General features: G+C 41.0%; 1 protein-coding gene across 2 annotated transcripts in view; it reads right to left on the bottom strand.

The window, feature by feature from the left end:
- Positions 1 to 9314: 9314 nt before the first annotated feature.
- Positions 9315 to 18067, bottom strand: part of ccdc88b (coiled-coil domain containing 88B) — a 52975-nt gene continuing 44222 nt past the window's right edge. Inside the window, exons 24-27 of one of the 2 annotated variants that reach the window (XM_077609634.1) lie at positions 16324 to 16431; positions 15418 to 15563; positions 9542 to 9850; positions 9315 to 9477 (exon numbers count right to left, since the gene is read on the bottom strand). In XM_077609634.1, the coding sequence (XP_077465760.1) occupies positions 9449 to 9477; positions 9542 to 9850; positions 15418 to 15563; positions 16324 to 16431 (592 nt within the window). In that variant the 3' untranslated portion in view covers positions 9315 to 9448. Of the gene's footprint in view, positions 9851 to 15417; positions 15564 to 16323; positions 16432 to 18067 lie in introns of both variants that reach the window. The other variant, XM_077609633.1, reaches the window with a different exon arrangement.

Genomic DNA, 18067 nt, shown 5'->3' with positions numbered 1-18067 from the left:
TTCTCCTTGACACGTGAGGAGCAATTACGACAAATGTTTGGCGAACGGAAAGACTCCGTCCGAGGCTCTGTCCAATTCCAGTGGCGGTCCGTGCATTTTCTCGTAGCGCCTTCAACGGGTAAAATCCACTTCCTAGCACCATTTAATGATTAAATACAATACTGGAGTTTTTCAGACATTACAACCGGGTCGGGGGGTTATTTTTCCCGGAAAACACAGCGATAAACGTCAATGGCGAAACGGCAAAAATTGCTCTAAAATGGGATAAAATCCACTTCCTAGCAGCATTTAGTGATTAAATACAAACACTGGAGCTTAAATACAAACACTGGAGCTTTTCAGATATCAGAACTTGGCCCACAATTGAAATATTATTTAGGAATATAGCCATATTTTACTCACCAAGAATCCTTTTTAACTGTACACAATATCCATCCTCCTTTCTTTCTTCCTTCTTTTCTATCGCCATCGAAGCTAATGCTGAAAGTCGAGCCTGTCCTGTCGTATTTCTGGCATAGTCCGTCTTGAAAATGGCTTTAAATCAACACAACAATATATTTGCTTATGTAGCTAGCTCCAGATACAGTTTGGAAGCTATGGCTAATCACTAGCCAATCAGTTGGTGAAAGCGATGACGTATCCCTACGCCTGCGAGAAGGCATTGTGGTGTTGCCAACTCAAAATCGGATTGGTTAAAGCAACAGTCTTATTGACGCTGGTTTAATGCAGCAAAGCCTGCAGAACTGATTGTGAAGGCCTTGAGGCAGATTTCTGACCCTGGCAACAAATAATAGCTGAAATGTGATTGGTTAAATGCTTCAATATGAAAACACACATCTGGAAGCAGTTCAACCAGGGGGAAAAGCAATGAAAGGAAGCTAACAGACAATTTGGAATTATTCAATAAGTGGTCAAAATATAATATATGATTCAGATATTTCTTCGGCCAGCAGAGAAGCCCTTGAAGGCCCTGATGGCCCGCCACTGCCGGGTTCTATTCGGGGTGGAAATGTCTGGCGGCGGCCTCGTCTTTGATTAACTCCATTAAAAAGGTGAAATAAATGCAATAATAACGTGTGAACTCGGCTAATTACTGATAGCGCCTCCTAACCGTTTCTATTGGTGCGACAACCCCAAATGAGCAAAATGAGCACAAAGCAGAAAAGTTTGACAAATAACCACAAAACAAAAATACCCCAAAAAGTATATACTGTATTTTCTCGCATATACGCCGTATTTGTCGCTAAAAAAATGATGACTAAATCGAGGGTGCGGCTTATATTCGCACAAATTAGACTTGACATGCACGAAACTGCAAAGACGAAATGCCATAACGGCGGACAATGCGGCCTTTACGGTCATTTATTTTAAAGTAGAGAAAAGATAAACAGATAAAAGGCTAAACCAAATTTATTTTGATGTCTATGAATTAATTTCAAGAAAAAAATTAAACCGTATCTTGCATAAAATGTGAAAAAAGTCACTCACTTGTGCCTACCATTGCTCGCTCGGGGTGCCGCAATCTTATCTAGGGTGACAAACTAGACCGCTACAAATATGGAGGTGAAAATTGTGAATCAGGGGGCGGCTTATACGAGAGAAATTGTAAAATTCAACGATTTTAAGGCCATTTTAAGGGTGCGACTTATACGTGGAGACGACCAATATGCGAGAAAAAACGGTACTACACTAAAACTATAATGTCCTATTCCTGTTCTCGCAATTGTTTTAAGTGGGAAATCTAGTCCTGCTCAGTTAGATTCATGTTTTTGTACCATATTGTTTCGTCAGGATCACATTTGTATTTTTTTTAACAAAGCATCATTTTCTCCGTCCAATTGGATCAAATTGTACTTTTTGCGGCGAGAGTGAAGTCTGAAGAGGTACATTTTCTCCTCGCTACACTGAAGTCTAAAAGCATTCCGCCACTTTAGCCGAGCTTGTCTCCTGGCGCTTTATTCATTTTTTAACTACGACTGCTTCTCTCTTTTGTTCTCCTTGTTTGAATTCTCTCCCCGAATTTGACCTGATTAGTTATTTGCCTGCCGCGTCTTCCAGCGCGGCCCACGTTTGCTATTCCCGCATTCTCTGCCTGTTCAGCGTGTTCCCAAAACAATGAAAAGTTAATGAGTTAACATCCATAACTGGATGTTCCTTCGGCCACCCGCCCACAGTGACACATTGCGACAAGAAAAACGCTGACGCCCGCATTAGCGCCCTCAGCGAGCCTTGCCGACGTCCCGAGACACAAAATCTAATTCTACTATTTGTCATCCTTTTGCTCAGACCTCAGATTGCGTATTAATTTGTAATGTCCTCCCCAAAATTTAACGCAACATCCGTTTTAATGTGTAAATATCGAGTAAGCTTTCCGTCCCCTCGTCCTTTCGCGTCCATCAATGTAAGGTGGCATACTGCTAGCCCAGGGATGCTCATACCTTTTTGCCTGGAAGATCTACCGTAATCCCTCGATTATCGCGGCTAATGTAGACCAGACATGGCCGCGATAAACGAAAAAACACAAAGTAGGGTCACCCCTATTTAGAATTAAAGAAATTTAAATATATATATTTTTTTGCTTTAGTGCAGAGTCCTAGCAGAGGACAGGGAAGTGGCTTTTGCTTGCGAATTTCAGCGTGGCTTTTGACATTTTTATGAACTTTAAAAAAAAAAACTTTTTTTTAACATTTTTATGAACTTGCACATTTTTTAATATATTTATTTATTTATTATTTCAGTGCTGAGTTCTAGTAGCAAGCGGAGGACGTGGGCATGACTTCCGCTTGCGAATTTCAGCGTGGCTTTTCACATTTTTATGAACATTAAAAAAAAAACTATTATTTTTTACTTTTTGATGAACTTTCATTTTTTTTTTATATATTTATTTATTTATTTTTTACTTCAGTGCTGAGTTCTAGTAGCAAGCGGAGGACGGGGGAGTGGCTTCCACTTTCGAGTTTCAGCGTGGATTTTCACATTTTTATGAACTCACAAAAAAATGTAAATAACGAAAAAAATTCCCCCAGAAAAAAAATGCGATGTAGTGAAACCGTGATAGTTGAAGCCGTGATATTTGAGGGATTACTGTACTTTCCTAATTAAAGTTTGAAGGGAGGGCAGCTGAGACGCGTTTTGTTACCAACAAAGGTGGTCAAAATGAAGCGTATGTGTCCAAAATCAAAGTAACGACTTGACGAGCAGCTGTGACAGGTCGTTTGTGTTAGCCTAGCCTGTCGGTACCTCACTTACGATAGACAAATGATTGTTAAATAAGTCCGATATGCATTCATTCATGTTAAAAAAATAAAGTCGGACAAGGAATACACACACGTTTCTGTTCTATGCGAGCAAAGAATACGCGAATGCTTTTTCCACCTCTGTCAATAACAGGATGGCAAACTGAGCCTTAGAGAGTCCTTTGGCGTTCCGAGCTGTCAACCGTGTCGTCCAGCGGTCCTTTAGCGCCTCGGGTGACACCTTCACTCCCATTTCTCCCAGAGGCTCGCTCACACGTTGACGCTCATCGCCGCCGATGGCCTGGCGGCCGACCCACACCGGCCTTTATGTTTCGACCTGCAAGCCGGCCGGGGTCAATTAAAAACAAGCAGGAGTGCGGGAGCGCCGCAATAAATATTTGACAGCATTTTTAATCACAATACGTGTCACGGTGCCCCGCTGCCGGATCTTGTAATTGCCTCTTATGTCGGTCAGCTTTATGTTCATAAAACAGGAGGGAAAGTCTGTTTGGAGATGTTTTTATGGGGTCGGGAACCTTTTTGACGAAGAGAGCCACAAACAATTAATATTTTCCTATGTTATTCCTTGGAAGCCATACTACGAATTTAAAAGTCAAAATACATACATGTTAACGAGTGCCTTTTCAATTTTTTTTAGTAATTTCACCACTTTTAAAGTGGAAAAAACTGAATATTTTTTAAAGATTCTTATGCTGTTGCTAATCAATGAAAGGATGCATTCCATAAGAGTCCACTGCAAAAAAAATGAATATTAAAGCAGTTCTAGATGTAATATCTCAGTTCTGTCACCAGCAATTTCCATATTTTAGCTCACAGGTTAGCAAAGAGCCAGATGCACCCATCAAAAGAGCCACATGTGGCTCCCGAGCCATAGGTTCCCTACCATTGCCCTAAATAGTCTCTGATGCAGTTGATTGCAGGGTTTCATGCTTTAAGGTTCCGAAAACGGGCAACTGAGTCTCAACAAATTGACATATTTATCCAGGATTTTTAACTTAACTCAATTCGCACCATTAAAAAATGTGAATACAACCCGGTTTGAGCAAAAATTAAATCACAGAAGCAAAAATTACCATAGTTATTTTTATTCATTCATTTTCCCTACATTATAGACATGATGTAAGAACTGCTTTTTTCCTAAGAAATGGTTTTAGCACAAATCACTTTGAAGCTGAACAACATCAAAAGGGTTTTGTACGTCATTTGTCTCCTGTCAAAACAAATTGAAATACACAGCATTTTTATGTTTTGTTTGTAAACCACCGAAAATGAATCAGCATTCCAACCGGGTTTATTGAGAATAACTCATCTACAGTGTTGAACTCATTGTCTGCCAATAATAGCCAGTAATATATTTACATTTTTTTCATAGTTTGGGCTCGTTTCTGTCACATTGGACGCAGTAAAAGCGTAGGTCTGCTTTATGTTTAAGTACAAGTGAAGCCCATACCTGTTAACTTATGTTTTTTTTATCATTTCAAAATGATTAAGCTGTATAACAACTTTTGTACGTGATTTTTTTGAAGTATGTTTTTGTAAAACCGATCTCGTTTTACCCGTTTTGACTCTGTCACTGGTAGCAGATTAAAACGTCATTGTCGACTGTTAATATTGTCATGCTTTAAGCATGCGCATTCCCCTTTAAACCATCCGCCTTTTCACTATATAAATATAGCGCGTCAGCAAGCAATGTACCGAAGACGGTCAAGCTGTCAGCGTCATACAGCGACATCTACACAATCTTGAATTTAGTGCATACTGATTGGGCACCCCGTCCACTTTGGAGCAAATTTTATTTTGTGCCGGGTTGCATTTGTAGGTTTTTTTTAATCGCTTAACAAGGGGAATTGCAATGATTAATAAGGGGAGCAATTGGTTGACAGGTAGCCCTTTGTATGTATGAGAAAGATGGCGAGGATGAGACGCCAAGATGCGACCGGAGTGGCGTTTGTTTATGTGGGAGGAGGCGGGGTCGACCTGTCCGGAAAACTGCTCGTGAAATGAAAATGGCTCTTTAGCAGAATCCAGGACACTTGGGCCGGGCCTGGATCAATGTCTCTGATTTACTGTCTGAAAGCCTGTCAGTAGGAAAGAGGTGACGGGGGAGGACGGGTGGAAAGGGTTCGCGGGGGGTGAGTGGACAAAGAGGAGTTTGGAGATGGACGAGTCCTTTAATAGAAGCACAGATGGGGGGGGTGGGTTGCAGAGGAAGGGATGACAGGGGACTGACACTCCAAGGAGGTAAAAATCAGAGAGATTGCTCTTCAACTTCTCTAAAAATCAATCTGGCCCGAGGGCGGGGGGGAAGGAGAGGGTTTATTTTGTGTGGGTGTGTGTGTGTGAGGGGAGGGGGGCGCCGCTATTTGGGGAAAAATCGATAAAGGACACGGTGCTTCTTAAATCTTGACTTTCCAACATTGGCCAGCTACAATGACTGCACGCCAGCGGCAAACTGACCCACGGGGGGGCTTCGAGTTCCTCCGGGTGGGTGTGGGGGGGCGCTCAATATGTTTGTCGTAGGCCGCTCGGTGGCCCAAGTTAATGGCAAGTTAATGGCGTTTTAGATGAGTTTTTGGATGCTTTTGCCCCGATTTATAGGCTTTTGTTGCATTTCTTTTGACTGCTCGCAACCTTAGGACCCGCCCACCCCCAAAGCTTCGCCCCTGTCAAGTGGCATTGAAAGTATTTTAAGTCATTTAGATAAAAACAAATGGAGGTACACACTTAGAAGGATTTCTGAATGACGTCACATCGAGATGAAAAAACGTATTTAGGCACCAAAAAATGCCTTTTTTAAAAAATGACTATTATTATAGAAATATAAATCTTAAGGGTTAAGTTGTGAATAGGTGACCACTTTCGCTGAAAGGATTAAATTGACCTTTTATCATTTTGTTGATGAGTTGAGTTGCGGTATTTTAAGTAAACCTTGTCTTGTCGGTTGCCAGGTTGTGGAGTCGAAACCCGACTGATCCTGGGAGGCCCCAAGCTCTCGCCCACTACGCCTCATGTCTGGATTGGAAGCAAAATAAAGCACCTCAAGGCTTTTTTTTCCCGGAGATTGTTAGCGTTCCGACGCCACAAGCGAGACGTGGCGACTTCAATATACCCTTGGGAAGCGGTGAGTCTAGGTGGAAGTGGTGGTGGTGGGGGGGGGGCAGCTTGTTTTATTTTTATTTGGACTGTTTAATGTATTAAAAGGGACCGAGGTAATGAATTATAATCTTTAATGCAAAAAACGATCGATACCTCCGAGGAGATAAATCAGCTTTTTACTGAGTGCGTCAAAGCCCCTTAATACACTCGGGGAAAGAGGGAGGGAGGGGGTGAGGTAAGGGGGGAGGGGGGTGGCGTCTTTGGATAGAGAGATGGATGGAGATGGGCTGAGTGCGGAAGAAGTTATAAATGCGCCAGCTCGCCTCATTGAGTAAAAGCCCAGCGAGGCCATTGTGACAGTTTTGTGAAGAGGCGAGGTCACGGGGTCACTTGTTTGTTTTTCTCGCGTGCGTCCTCGGGCGCCGAAATATCATTAATTGAATTTACCTCGCCTCGCCTCCATCCAAAGACGACAAACGCCGAATTCCAACTTTTTTGATCAATCCCGTCGCTTGACGTGCGCCGACTCCGGAATGGAAGGAGGGAGGAGCCCCTCGTTGTCGTGGCGCAGACGTCAAAGACGCGCCCGACTTAACAAACAACCAATGCGGCTCGGGTTAGTATTTACGATGCCTAGCCCGCGCCGTTAGCGGGCTAAGTGGCCCGAGTGGGGGGTTTGGTTCTACGGAGGCCCTTTAGTCAGACGAGGTCGTTAAAATGTGATGGCTCAGGAAAGCGCCGAGGCTAAAGGGGGGCAGAGGAGAGTCATAAGTGGGACCAAAACAAGGAGAAATTCACTCGGAAAAGGGACGTCGCCCTGAGGGTTTGGGTATCCTCGCATCCGGACGTCCATCGTTTATCGCTTTTGGAACAAACAATGGCGTCTAATGGCTCCATTTAGTTGTTGTTGTTTGGAACTTTCTCCATTTAGATCCTCCTGGACTTTTTGAGGGGATAATATCTCTCCAGATTCGTGGTCGAAACGACTCGCGACGTAAGCACAAAATGACCGACGCAAGCAATAAAGTCCCGAAAAGAAGATGACGCTCTCTTTGGAAGTTCGTCACCTTGTCGAGCGCGTAATGGATGAAGCGTATGAGCGGGAGGGAAATGGAAAATAGGACTAATGCACTGCAACCAAAAACAAATCAAATAGAACAGTGGAAAAATGAACAGGAAATATAATGACACTATTTGAGTGTCGGAAAATGCGCATTTTATTTTTCAGATGGATCGGGTTTTGGTGTCAAAGTGGTGGCTGGGGGGGCCAAAGATGGCCCGCTGCATCATTTTGTGCGGCACGAGGAAATAAATCATGATTGGCGACTTTCTGTTTTAGGATCAAATTCAAATGAAGATTATAGATGGATGTTATATATCCTGATATTCCCCTTTTTAAATTAATTATTGCAATTATTTTTGTGCTTTAGTTCAAAAAGTGTTTTGTCAAATCTAATAACTAATATGTAAAAATATTTTCTTTTTTCCACTTTATTATTGAACATAATTAAAAATACATTTTTGTTTCCCTTTGAAATGATTAAAACACATTTTACTCGCTAAGAAAAAAAGCTCAAATAAACAGTCAATAAGCGTTTTGTAAAATCTAAAAAAAAAAAAAAAATCTTATTTCCACTTTATTGTTGAACATAATTAAAAATACATTTTTGTTTCCCTTTGAAATGATTAAAAGATTTTTACTAAGAAAAAAACCCTCAAATAAACATTATTTTAGATCCATAAATAACAACTAAATATTAAGGCCATTTGATCCAGTTTTTTTAATCCGATAAAAAAAAATCTAAATATTATATCTAAAATGATTGAATATTATATTTAAAATGATGTTAATGTGGCCCGCGAACCAACCCTTGTTTTAGATACATTTTAAATACGTCTGGAAAGCTTTACAGGCGCCCAAAACGAACGGAACGCCAGCAAAATTTCCCCCTGTTTATCCAGTAGGACCGTAAAAAAGCGTTATTGGACGTGCCACTTTTGCAGATCTTTATGTCTCCTCGTTTGGGAACTAATACGCCGCATTACGGGCGAAGCACCTGCTGGACTCTTAACGCTCTTCTCCTTTTTACCTTTGAAGTCAGCCAACGTGGAGCAGATCAATCAGCGGGAGCAGTCGGGGCATTTCAGATAATCCAATAAAGGTTTATCGCGGACCAGATGACGCGGGGGATAGCGCACGGTGGCGACGGCGGGGGCGGCGGCTTAAGTGCACTCGATGGCTGGCCTCCTAGCTACGGCACGAGACGCTCGGCGGCGCTTAACGGCCGAGATGCCACCTTGAAGGTTCTCTTTTGCAAACCCTTGTTTGGCTCTCGGACGGAGAATTAAACATGAAAAAGAAACCACCCAAAACGTTGAAAAACATGAGTTCGCCACTCAACTTGTTTTTTGTACTAGAAGTCGCTCTGACTCAAAATCTATCAATTAACGACGGAAAAAAAAGTCGCACTGGCATATAAGTCGCGTTTTGGGGAGGAGTTTTATTTGATCTGAGACCAAGAGCAAACATGACACATTTTAATGGAACCTATTAAATTGTTTTAACATTCTTGGGCCACTTTGGGATTTTATAGGCCCACATTATTGAATTTGGCCTGCACAAGAAGCTTGAGTTCAACCTCCATTATGTTGCACTTCTTGGCCTTACCACTAGATGGACCTAGTCACTGATACACACACTTTTACATAAGTAAACTCATAAAAATCTAACCCATTATGACTACTTCAGCTTATCGTTGTCGTAAATTTCTCAACTTTTTTGCTGTTGCAGAGTTTCTTTCAGTTAAGTAAATGTTATTATATATATTTTGCCATAGCCTTTAATCTGTGGATTATATTTTTGCCAGTTCACCTCACTCATTCACTGCCATTGTGTGTTTTACTTCAATTGCAATTTAACAAGTGGTGCGCCGCCACTTTAAGAAAACATCATATGCTCAATATGTTTTCCATAAAAAGTTGGTTTTATTTGGCATATTTGTATTCCAAACATTCTGTTGAAGTGAACATTTAGAAGAGTAAACTTTACATTTGCTTTATCTTGGAGTGCAAAAAGCAATTCTTGTTTTTTTATCTCAGGTGTCATTGCTTGAATGTTGATTATCTGCAAAATTTGTGTCAAAATGTCACCATCCGTGACCTCGTGACCTGGGGTCCGTCCTCCTTACCGTGACTCGTCTCCTCCTCAGGCGTCGCTTTGACCTCGACATTCGTCGTGCCGCTCTCCCAGAGAACCGTCGTCGTGTTCTGACCGGAGAAGAGACGGTGGCGAGGGGTGGTTTTTCCGTCGCCCGGGCTGAATGATTGAGACACTCCGGCGCCACCTCTGGTCAAAGACCAGCCGTGACGGGAGCCCAGTTTACGTCGAACTCCGGAGCCGGGGCGAGGGGCCGGATTCGTGGGAGACGAAATCTCCGGCTCGGGATGGAATGGCGATTTTCTCGGGGTGCACGGAGAACCCGGAGCGCTGCAAGGATCTGGAAAATGTGAGTCCAATTTATTATGCACCAACACATTCCATTTAAGGTCAAAATGTAAAACATGTTCATACAGGATGACCTGCAGTTTCACGCCTTATAAAAGTGTAATTTGATGATAAAATATAGCTTAAGGCACCGGTGTCAAACTCTGGGTTGCCTCACTTTATGTGGCCCACGACCGCCGTAGATTTTTCTTCCCGTGTGGATTTATTGTGGTGGAAAACCTCGACAAAAATGGTCATTTTCCTCCCTTTATTATAATTATAACATGTGCAGTCAAATTTTACATTTGTTTTGCAAAGAAAATATATTGTTGATGGACGACCGTTCACGCTAGAAGCAATTTAGAGCACATGTGTCAAAGTGGCGGCCCGGGGGCCAAATCTGGCCCGCTGCATCATTTTGTGTGGCCCGGGAAAGTAAATAATGAGTGCCGAGTTTCTGTTTTAGGATCAAATTCAAATGAAGAGTAGATATCTATAATAAATTTCCTGATTTTCCCCCTTTTAAATCAATAATTGTAATTTTTTATCCATTTTTTCTGTGTTTTTAGTTCAAAAATCATTTTGTAAAATCTAAAAATATATTTAAAAAATGCTAAAATAAACATTGTTTTAGATCTATAAAAAACGGAATATTCAGGGATTTTAATCCAGTTCTTTTAATCCATTTATTAAAAATTTTTAAAATATTATAGCTAAAATGGTCCGGCCCACGTGAAATCAAGTTGACGTTAACGCGGCCTGCGAACCAACCCGAGTCGGACACCCTTGATTTAGAGCGTTCAACCAGGCTAACATGCATGTTTTTTTTTCAAACTGGATTACCCGGAGAAAACCCACGCAGCCACAGAGAGAACATAAACAAAATATATGTCAAATATAAAGGCAAACGAGGTCCTGGATTCAAATCCAGGTCCGTCCACCTGTTTGGACTTTGCATGTTCTCCCCGGGCCTGCGTGGGTTTTCTCCGGGTACTCCCGTTTCCTCCCACATTCCGAAAACATGCATGCTAGGCTGGTTGGACACTCTTATTTGGCCCTAGGTATGAGTGTGAGCATGAATGGTTGTCCGTATCCTCCCGGGATAGGCTCCGGCACCCTTCGCGACCCTCGTGAGGATAAAACAGTTCAGAAAATGAATGAATAAAAAGGCAAACGCAGGAGGCTACTATCCAAACCCTGCGACTAACACTTTTTCCCGATCATAACATATTTAGGGATGGAAAACACGTTATGATTTTGGCAGTCATAACCATAACCTGAGCAAATATGACAGCCGTCGCCCTATATGGTTTACATTATGCCGTTTTGCTAATCTTATTGGAATATATTACATTTTACATTGCAGCAAAAGGTGGAAGTCAGTCTCAAAAAACAGAAAATTCATACATTTGTCATAAGAGGCTGCAATATTGCAAAAACCTTATTATAATGCGGTTCGATATCGTGTAAATCTGGCTTTAGTCATGCCACAGTATGCGAAGACTGCTTGGTGATTTCCCATGATGCACTGAGCCGCTGCCCCCTCTTTCCTCTCTTCATATTTACTCAAACATACCTCAATATTAGATATGAGTAACACTCTTCTGACTATCACTGAAATATGTACAGTGTGGGCCATGAAAGAAAAAGAAGGATTTTTTTGGAAAACTATATGCAGTACATGAAAATCCATTTTAACGTATGATATATGATATATTATAACGTTATCGCTCGCTCCGAAGAATCTGGGAAATCAATATTGTTGTGTAGTGTTTGAACATGTTGCAAGAACATTTTTTTTTCCTGCTCCATTTTTTTTTAGTATTTAGCCCCGGCATAATATTCATATTTCTTAAGGACCATTTCACGATTGCCATAACTTGTGCACCAGATCGAGAAATATGTGTACAGTAATCCCTCGATTATCGCGAATTCACGACTTTGCGATTTTTTTCTGCTATTAATTATTTAAATTTATTATTATTTTTTTAAAGTTCTTAAAAATGTGAAAATCCACACTCAGACTCGTAAGCGGAAGCTACTCTTGCTACTAGTACTCAGCACAGAAGAAAAAAAAAGGCAGTTATAATTATACTTTGCGATTTTTCGATTAACCCCGATATTTGAGGGATTACTGTGTGTATATATATATATATATATATATATATATATATATATATATATATATATATATATATATATATATATATATTTATTTATACAATAGTTTGAGTGTTCCCTGATCAAAAGTGAAAGAACCTATGTCACTTGATTTTTCCCGTATTTGATGACAACCTGACAAAGTCAATATTTAGTGTACTGCATTTTGGATGGAAATTCAAGTAGAAGTTTTAAAAATAAATGCGCTCATGTTAATGATATTTGGATTTAAGTTTGTATATAATAAATGAATTTGAACTTCGGCTTGACGGTGCAATACTTAAACAACTGTGCTCCACAATCTAACTTAATATTTTAAATTCACGCAACGTAACGATTCAAAATCTTGCAAAATGTAACTTTGCCATCATTCAAGTTTCCTAAGGATCATACGAGCATATTGTGATCTTGATGGGGTTTAGATCGCTAGCTAAACCCCATCAAGTTTGTAAAGAAGCACTTTTTGACACAACTGATTCCTTATAGTCTGTGCAGTCGTACCTAATGAAGCGTCCGCTGAGTATACTTCTGTTTTCGAAAAAAAAACATTGAACGCAACGCTCTCCTCGCTCTCCTCCATCGTCTGCAGCAGAACCAACCCCCCCAGAGTCCAGCTCTACTTAAGCAAGTCCCCCCCCCCATCTCAAGAGTTTATTGTGCCACTAAGCAAAGTGCTTTTTCATGAGGGGATTGCTAATGAATGTGTGAAGTACTCTATTAAAACCTGCGCAACATGAAAAAGAAATGCCCTTATAAACTCGCCTCCGAGTCTTCCGGTCTATAATTAAAACGAGATTGTCTTCAAGTCATTTGAACGGAGTTACCACCACAATGATTTAAGAGGGCCGGATGATCTAGTCATTGTTTATTATAGATAAATCGTTTTCAACAGTTTCATTAAAAATGAATGAAATCGACAACTTGATTTAGTAGCCTTGCATTTTCAGCATTTTTTTTTGTGTGCGTTATCAAACCTTTGTTTTTCACGAACAATCCGATGTGTAATCGGCATTATTCGACGGGAGTTAATTCATTTTTTTAAAAAAGAGTCATTCGTAGAGGCGGTGCAGATTAAAACATTGGAGGCTGATAATAAATTAAAGATTGATCTACAGGGAGGTTTTATTTATACAAAGACTCAACCTTCTAATCTTATCAAAGGCAAATTTAACTGCCGCTGGACTATTAGAGCCTTAAGGGAGCCTCCCTGCTCTTTACGTTAATTGCCAGGTTTGGACTCGGGCCATTTCGGATCAAATTGATCACGCTATTATTCTCAAAGGCGGAAGGGCTCGCGCTGTGACTAAAAACAAATGTCGTTTTTGGGAAAAATTGCAGCTGAACGGAAGGAAAAAAGTCACGTGGACGTTTAAAAGGAACCAGAAATAGAAATTCCGGGTCAAGTTGACTATAAAAGACATTCGATAAGTTAATTAATGCTATTTGAAAGACGACCCAGAATGCTTGAAAATAACATTTCTCAACTCACCTCACCTCTTAAAATGAAACTGTAACTTGATTCATTCACAAATTATATATATAGATATATATGTATGTATATATATATGTATATATCTATATATATGTATATATACCTATATATATGTATATATATGTATATATATGTATATATATGTATATATAGGTATATATATGTATATATATGTATATATATGTATATATATGTATATATATGTGTATATATGTATATATATGTATGTATATATGTATATATATGTATATGTATATATATATATGTATATATATAACATTTGTCTTGTCCTGATTCCAACAATATTTAAAATCTATGGCCCAAATAATAACAATTTATTGAACTCCTTGACACCAACTGCCTCCAACTTGTCACTAATTCCGACTTTTTTAAGATACCAAATCAATCCCCCCCATATTTCATTTTTGTGTCATTTTATTTCATTATTTTTATGTATATAGAAAAAAACTGGCATACCGCATCAATGTTATTTTCAGAGACTTTTACTCGTTTTCAGTCTCATTTAACTTATGTTCACGATAAAGGAGCGCTAATGTTTACATTTAAAATGATATGAGAAAAACACGTTAACAGACTGGATGTAAAATCCATTTTTTTGCGGATCTGGAACCACAGCTTGCAGACCCCCGATTAAAACCCAATGAAACCCAAACGAAACCATGTTTCTAAACCTCCATTCCTTGACCTATCATTTCCTTCCATCATTATGCCACTGCTATTTTTACAATAACTGTGCAGCAAGTGAATTATGCATAACCGCGGGACGTTTCATTGGTCTTTGATGCGGGCGCCGTTCAGTTCTCGGTGACTCGCTGAATGTGAATAAGTGCGACCGCCTGAGTGGATTCATAACAATATTGTCGCTATTCTTATGCATCAAGCGCTGCGTTCATTTATTTATGTAGGACTGTGGTTCTTTTCACGCGTGCCATAATATTTACATTTTGCAGCTACAAAGTAGCCTTACAATACAAAACGAATGAGGATGAATGGCAAGGCCAACGTATGGCCCGTGGGCCAAAAGCGGCCCGCTAGGGGATCTGACTCGGTCCGCGGGGGTGTCCTAGTTCATTCATAATGTGCATACAGAATGAAATATTTTTATTTTTTTGGACACTGGTGCTGTAAAAGTAGAATTTTGTGACTTATGTGATTGAGTACGCACTTTGCTTAATTTCATATGCGTTCTATCGCCCCCTGCAGTCAAGACGGTGCCGTTATTTGGCATCCAATGAGTTAACAGGAACCTTAAAATGCCGCCAAACCAACAGGAAGTCACCTCGAAATGGCCAAAAATCATCAGAAAGTGACCAGCACATAGAAAACAACCCATAATTTCCCTACAAATCAATAAGAAATGATCCAAAATGTACAGAAAGTGACCAGGAAGTACCCTAAAACAACCAGGAAGTGACGCAAATCTGCCATTGACCACGACATAGGTCCAATTCACTTAAACTGGGTGTACATGCTCATCTTTCAGTGCCATTGACGGTGCTAGACGTCCTATCCATTTTGACCTGGAACGAATAATGTTCATTTTAATGGCCAAAAATAAACCGAGAGGCCCACGTGACATCTAATGTGGTCCACGAACTCCACTGAGTTTGACACCCCTGGTTTAGGAGCAGACACTGAGCCGCGAAAATCAGCTCTGAAGAAGTCATTTCCATCACATGGGTGAGGATAATACAGTTTATATGCTGCCCGCAGATTTCCTTTGAAAATCTTTGCAAATTCATCGCACAGTCAGAGTGCATTTCAATAAGAAGGAAGTTCGAGCTGCGAAAAGGCAACCACGCCAAGGAAAGATTTGAGGAGAAAAGAAGGCTACGAGTGGCTTGCTATCATGAAGCGACGTCGACACACGTTTCGAATATATAAAAGAGAAAGTCGGCGGCCCTCACCGCGTTGAGGCGTGTCCAATGCAAATTGGGTTCTGTCGGCCAGGTTCTCCACGCTGCAGGCGGCCGTGACGAAGCCGCGGCCCTCTCGCGTTCCTCCGCGAGGTTTGATCAGCTTCTTCATCCGGTCGGCAATCCAATTGGATTTCCTTGGAACACAATGCAAACGGGCACTGTGAAATTGGGTTCATAGTGACGGAATAGTGCGGAATCGTACGTGCATCACATATACACGGCTCCCGTACTATTATTTTTGGGGGTGCCGTCTAGTTCTTCCCACATACACACAGTTAATATGCAGTTATTTGTATTTGAGTACCGTATTTTGCCGTAAATGATTTTTGCTTTTTTGAGCCTCCCGTTTGTGCGCCATTTAATATACCCCTGCCGTTTAATATACCCGGTTATATTAAACGGCAACTCAGCTTTTTTGGCCAGATTTGTATGGTGTTCATGGGGGCATAATTATGTATACTTAGGTTCATTAAAATTCCAAGTCAGACTTTATTCGGTAGTAAGTAGTTTTAGTCTGCAAAATGTTGATGCACCCAATCCCTTGGCATAGAGTGCGTAGTGGATAGTACCTTCCCGTTTGCGTGCCATTTAATATACCCCTGCCGCTTAATATATTAAATGGGGGGTATATTAAACAGCAAAATATGATACCCTTCAAAATTGCCTTAAAATTGTTCATCTCATCTCATTTTCTGAACCGCTTCATCCTCAATAGGGTCACAAATTGTACAATTTCTCTCGTATAAGCCGCCCCATGATTCACAATTTTCAGCTACATATTCATGGTTTTAATAGGGAGTACAAATGTGTTACTTGGAAGGGAAAATCTTTTAAAAAATTATCGCACGTGCTATTTCTGAGATACTGTATACAGTAAATATGAATAACCATTACTTGGCCTTCCAAGGCGAAGGTTGCACATTGGGCTCCAGAACCCGGTATTGGTCCATGATCTTCTCCACCAGCTTCTGCTTCTCCCGGCGGAGTTCGCTGAGCTTCTCCCTGGAGAAGAACGCCAAACATCACTGCAACGTTTCATGCGTTTATTGTCAGTACGCGCATCCGTGGTCATATCTCGTTAATATTATAGATCAAATGGTTTTTGCTGTGCTGTTGCGAGGCGGGAGAAGACCATAAAAGTTGGCTGTGGGGGTGCCGATCAAGGAAACAACTGCAGACCTGCCTCGGAGGATAAACAGCCAGGGATGGAAAAAATAGCGAAGCAAAAAGTCGCTGACTGTTAGTTGCCGACGCTCCACCGTGGGCGAAGAAGCTCGGCCACGTGGAGAGAGGTCAGCGGGGTTCGGCGCCGGAAAATGGAGCGTGAAGTTTAGCATCCAAGCCCGTTTGTTCTTGCGCTCTGTTGTGAGAAATGTCAGCAGTTTGGAACCTAAGTGGGAGTTTATATTTATTGACTCTTATTTGTCCCACAGGACCAAGCACACTTTGCTGGTCTGCTACTTCCATTTGGAGTTTATTGAGGGAGTGTAGAAAGAAAACATTAATACAAAGAAACGTCATTTCCAGATAAGCGCATTTTTGCCCCTATTACACCTCATCGTCTGGAAATGTTTACATATTGGCCCGGTGGACCAGTGATTAGCACGCCAGCCTCGCAGTTTTGAGATTGAGGGTACAATCCCAGGTTCGGATCTTCCTGTGTATAGTTTGCATGTTCTCACGTGGGTTTTCTCTGGGTACTCTGGTCTCCCAAAACATGCTTGGTAGGCTGGTTGAACACTCTAAAGTGGCCTTAGCTACAAGGAGGAGAACCTAGAGACTCCACACAGGATCGAACCCTCGGAACCGTGAGGCCGACACGCTAATCGCTTGGCAACCGGGCCGCCCCTTGTCACGTTTTGTTGGGGTTTTTGGGTGGATGTGTGCGTGTTTTTCCTTGTGTGCTGTCCGAGTGATTGTGTGCTTTTCGGCTTTTTGCCTTATGTGGCCAGGTGTGTGTGATTGGTAATCAGCCCTGTGTGTATTTAAACCCGTGTCTGACATGTCCGGTGTGGGAGTATTACCTAGTGTTTCGTTTGATCTCCTTCACGTAAGTCATGTTTTTGCCTCTTCATCTAGAGCACATGTGTCAAAGTGGCGGCCCGGGGGCCAAATCTGGCCCGCCGCATCATTTTGTGTGGCCTGGGAAGTAAATCATGAGTGCCGACTTTCCGTTTTAGGATCAAATTAAAATGAAGAGTATAGATGTATATAAAATTTTCTGATTTTCCCCCTTTTAAATCAATAATTGTAATTTTTTAATCATTTTTTTCTGTGTTTTAGTTCAAAAATCATTTTGTAAAATCTAAGAATATATTTTAAAAAAGCTAAAATAAACATTGTTTTAGATCTATAAAAAACTGAATATTCAGGGCTTTTAATCCAGTTCTTTTAATCCATTTATTTTAAAAAATCTAAATATTATATCTAAAATGGTCCGGCCCACATGAAATCAAGTTGACGTTAAAGCGGCCCACGAACCAACCCGAGTCTGACACCCTTGATCTAGATGAACCAATGTATCTATGATCCCAGAACTGCGACGCGGACATGCTAACCTTTCACGCTACGCTTCTTACATCCAGAATATTTCATTGTTCGTAACGGATACCCAGGCGACGCGAGTATCCGGCTCATC

The sequence above is a fragment of the Stigmatopora argus genome, chromosome 9 (genome assembly GCF_051989625.1).
Source record: "Stigmatopora argus isolate UIUO_Sarg chromosome 9, RoL_Sarg_1.0, whole genome shotgun sequence".
Classification (NCBI taxonomy): Eukaryota; Metazoa; Chordata; class Actinopteri; order Syngnathiformes; family Syngnathidae; genus Stigmatopora; species Stigmatopora argus.
The sequence above is the reverse complement of the archived record's forward strand: the minus strand, read 5'-3'. Positions and strand labels throughout refer to the sequence as shown.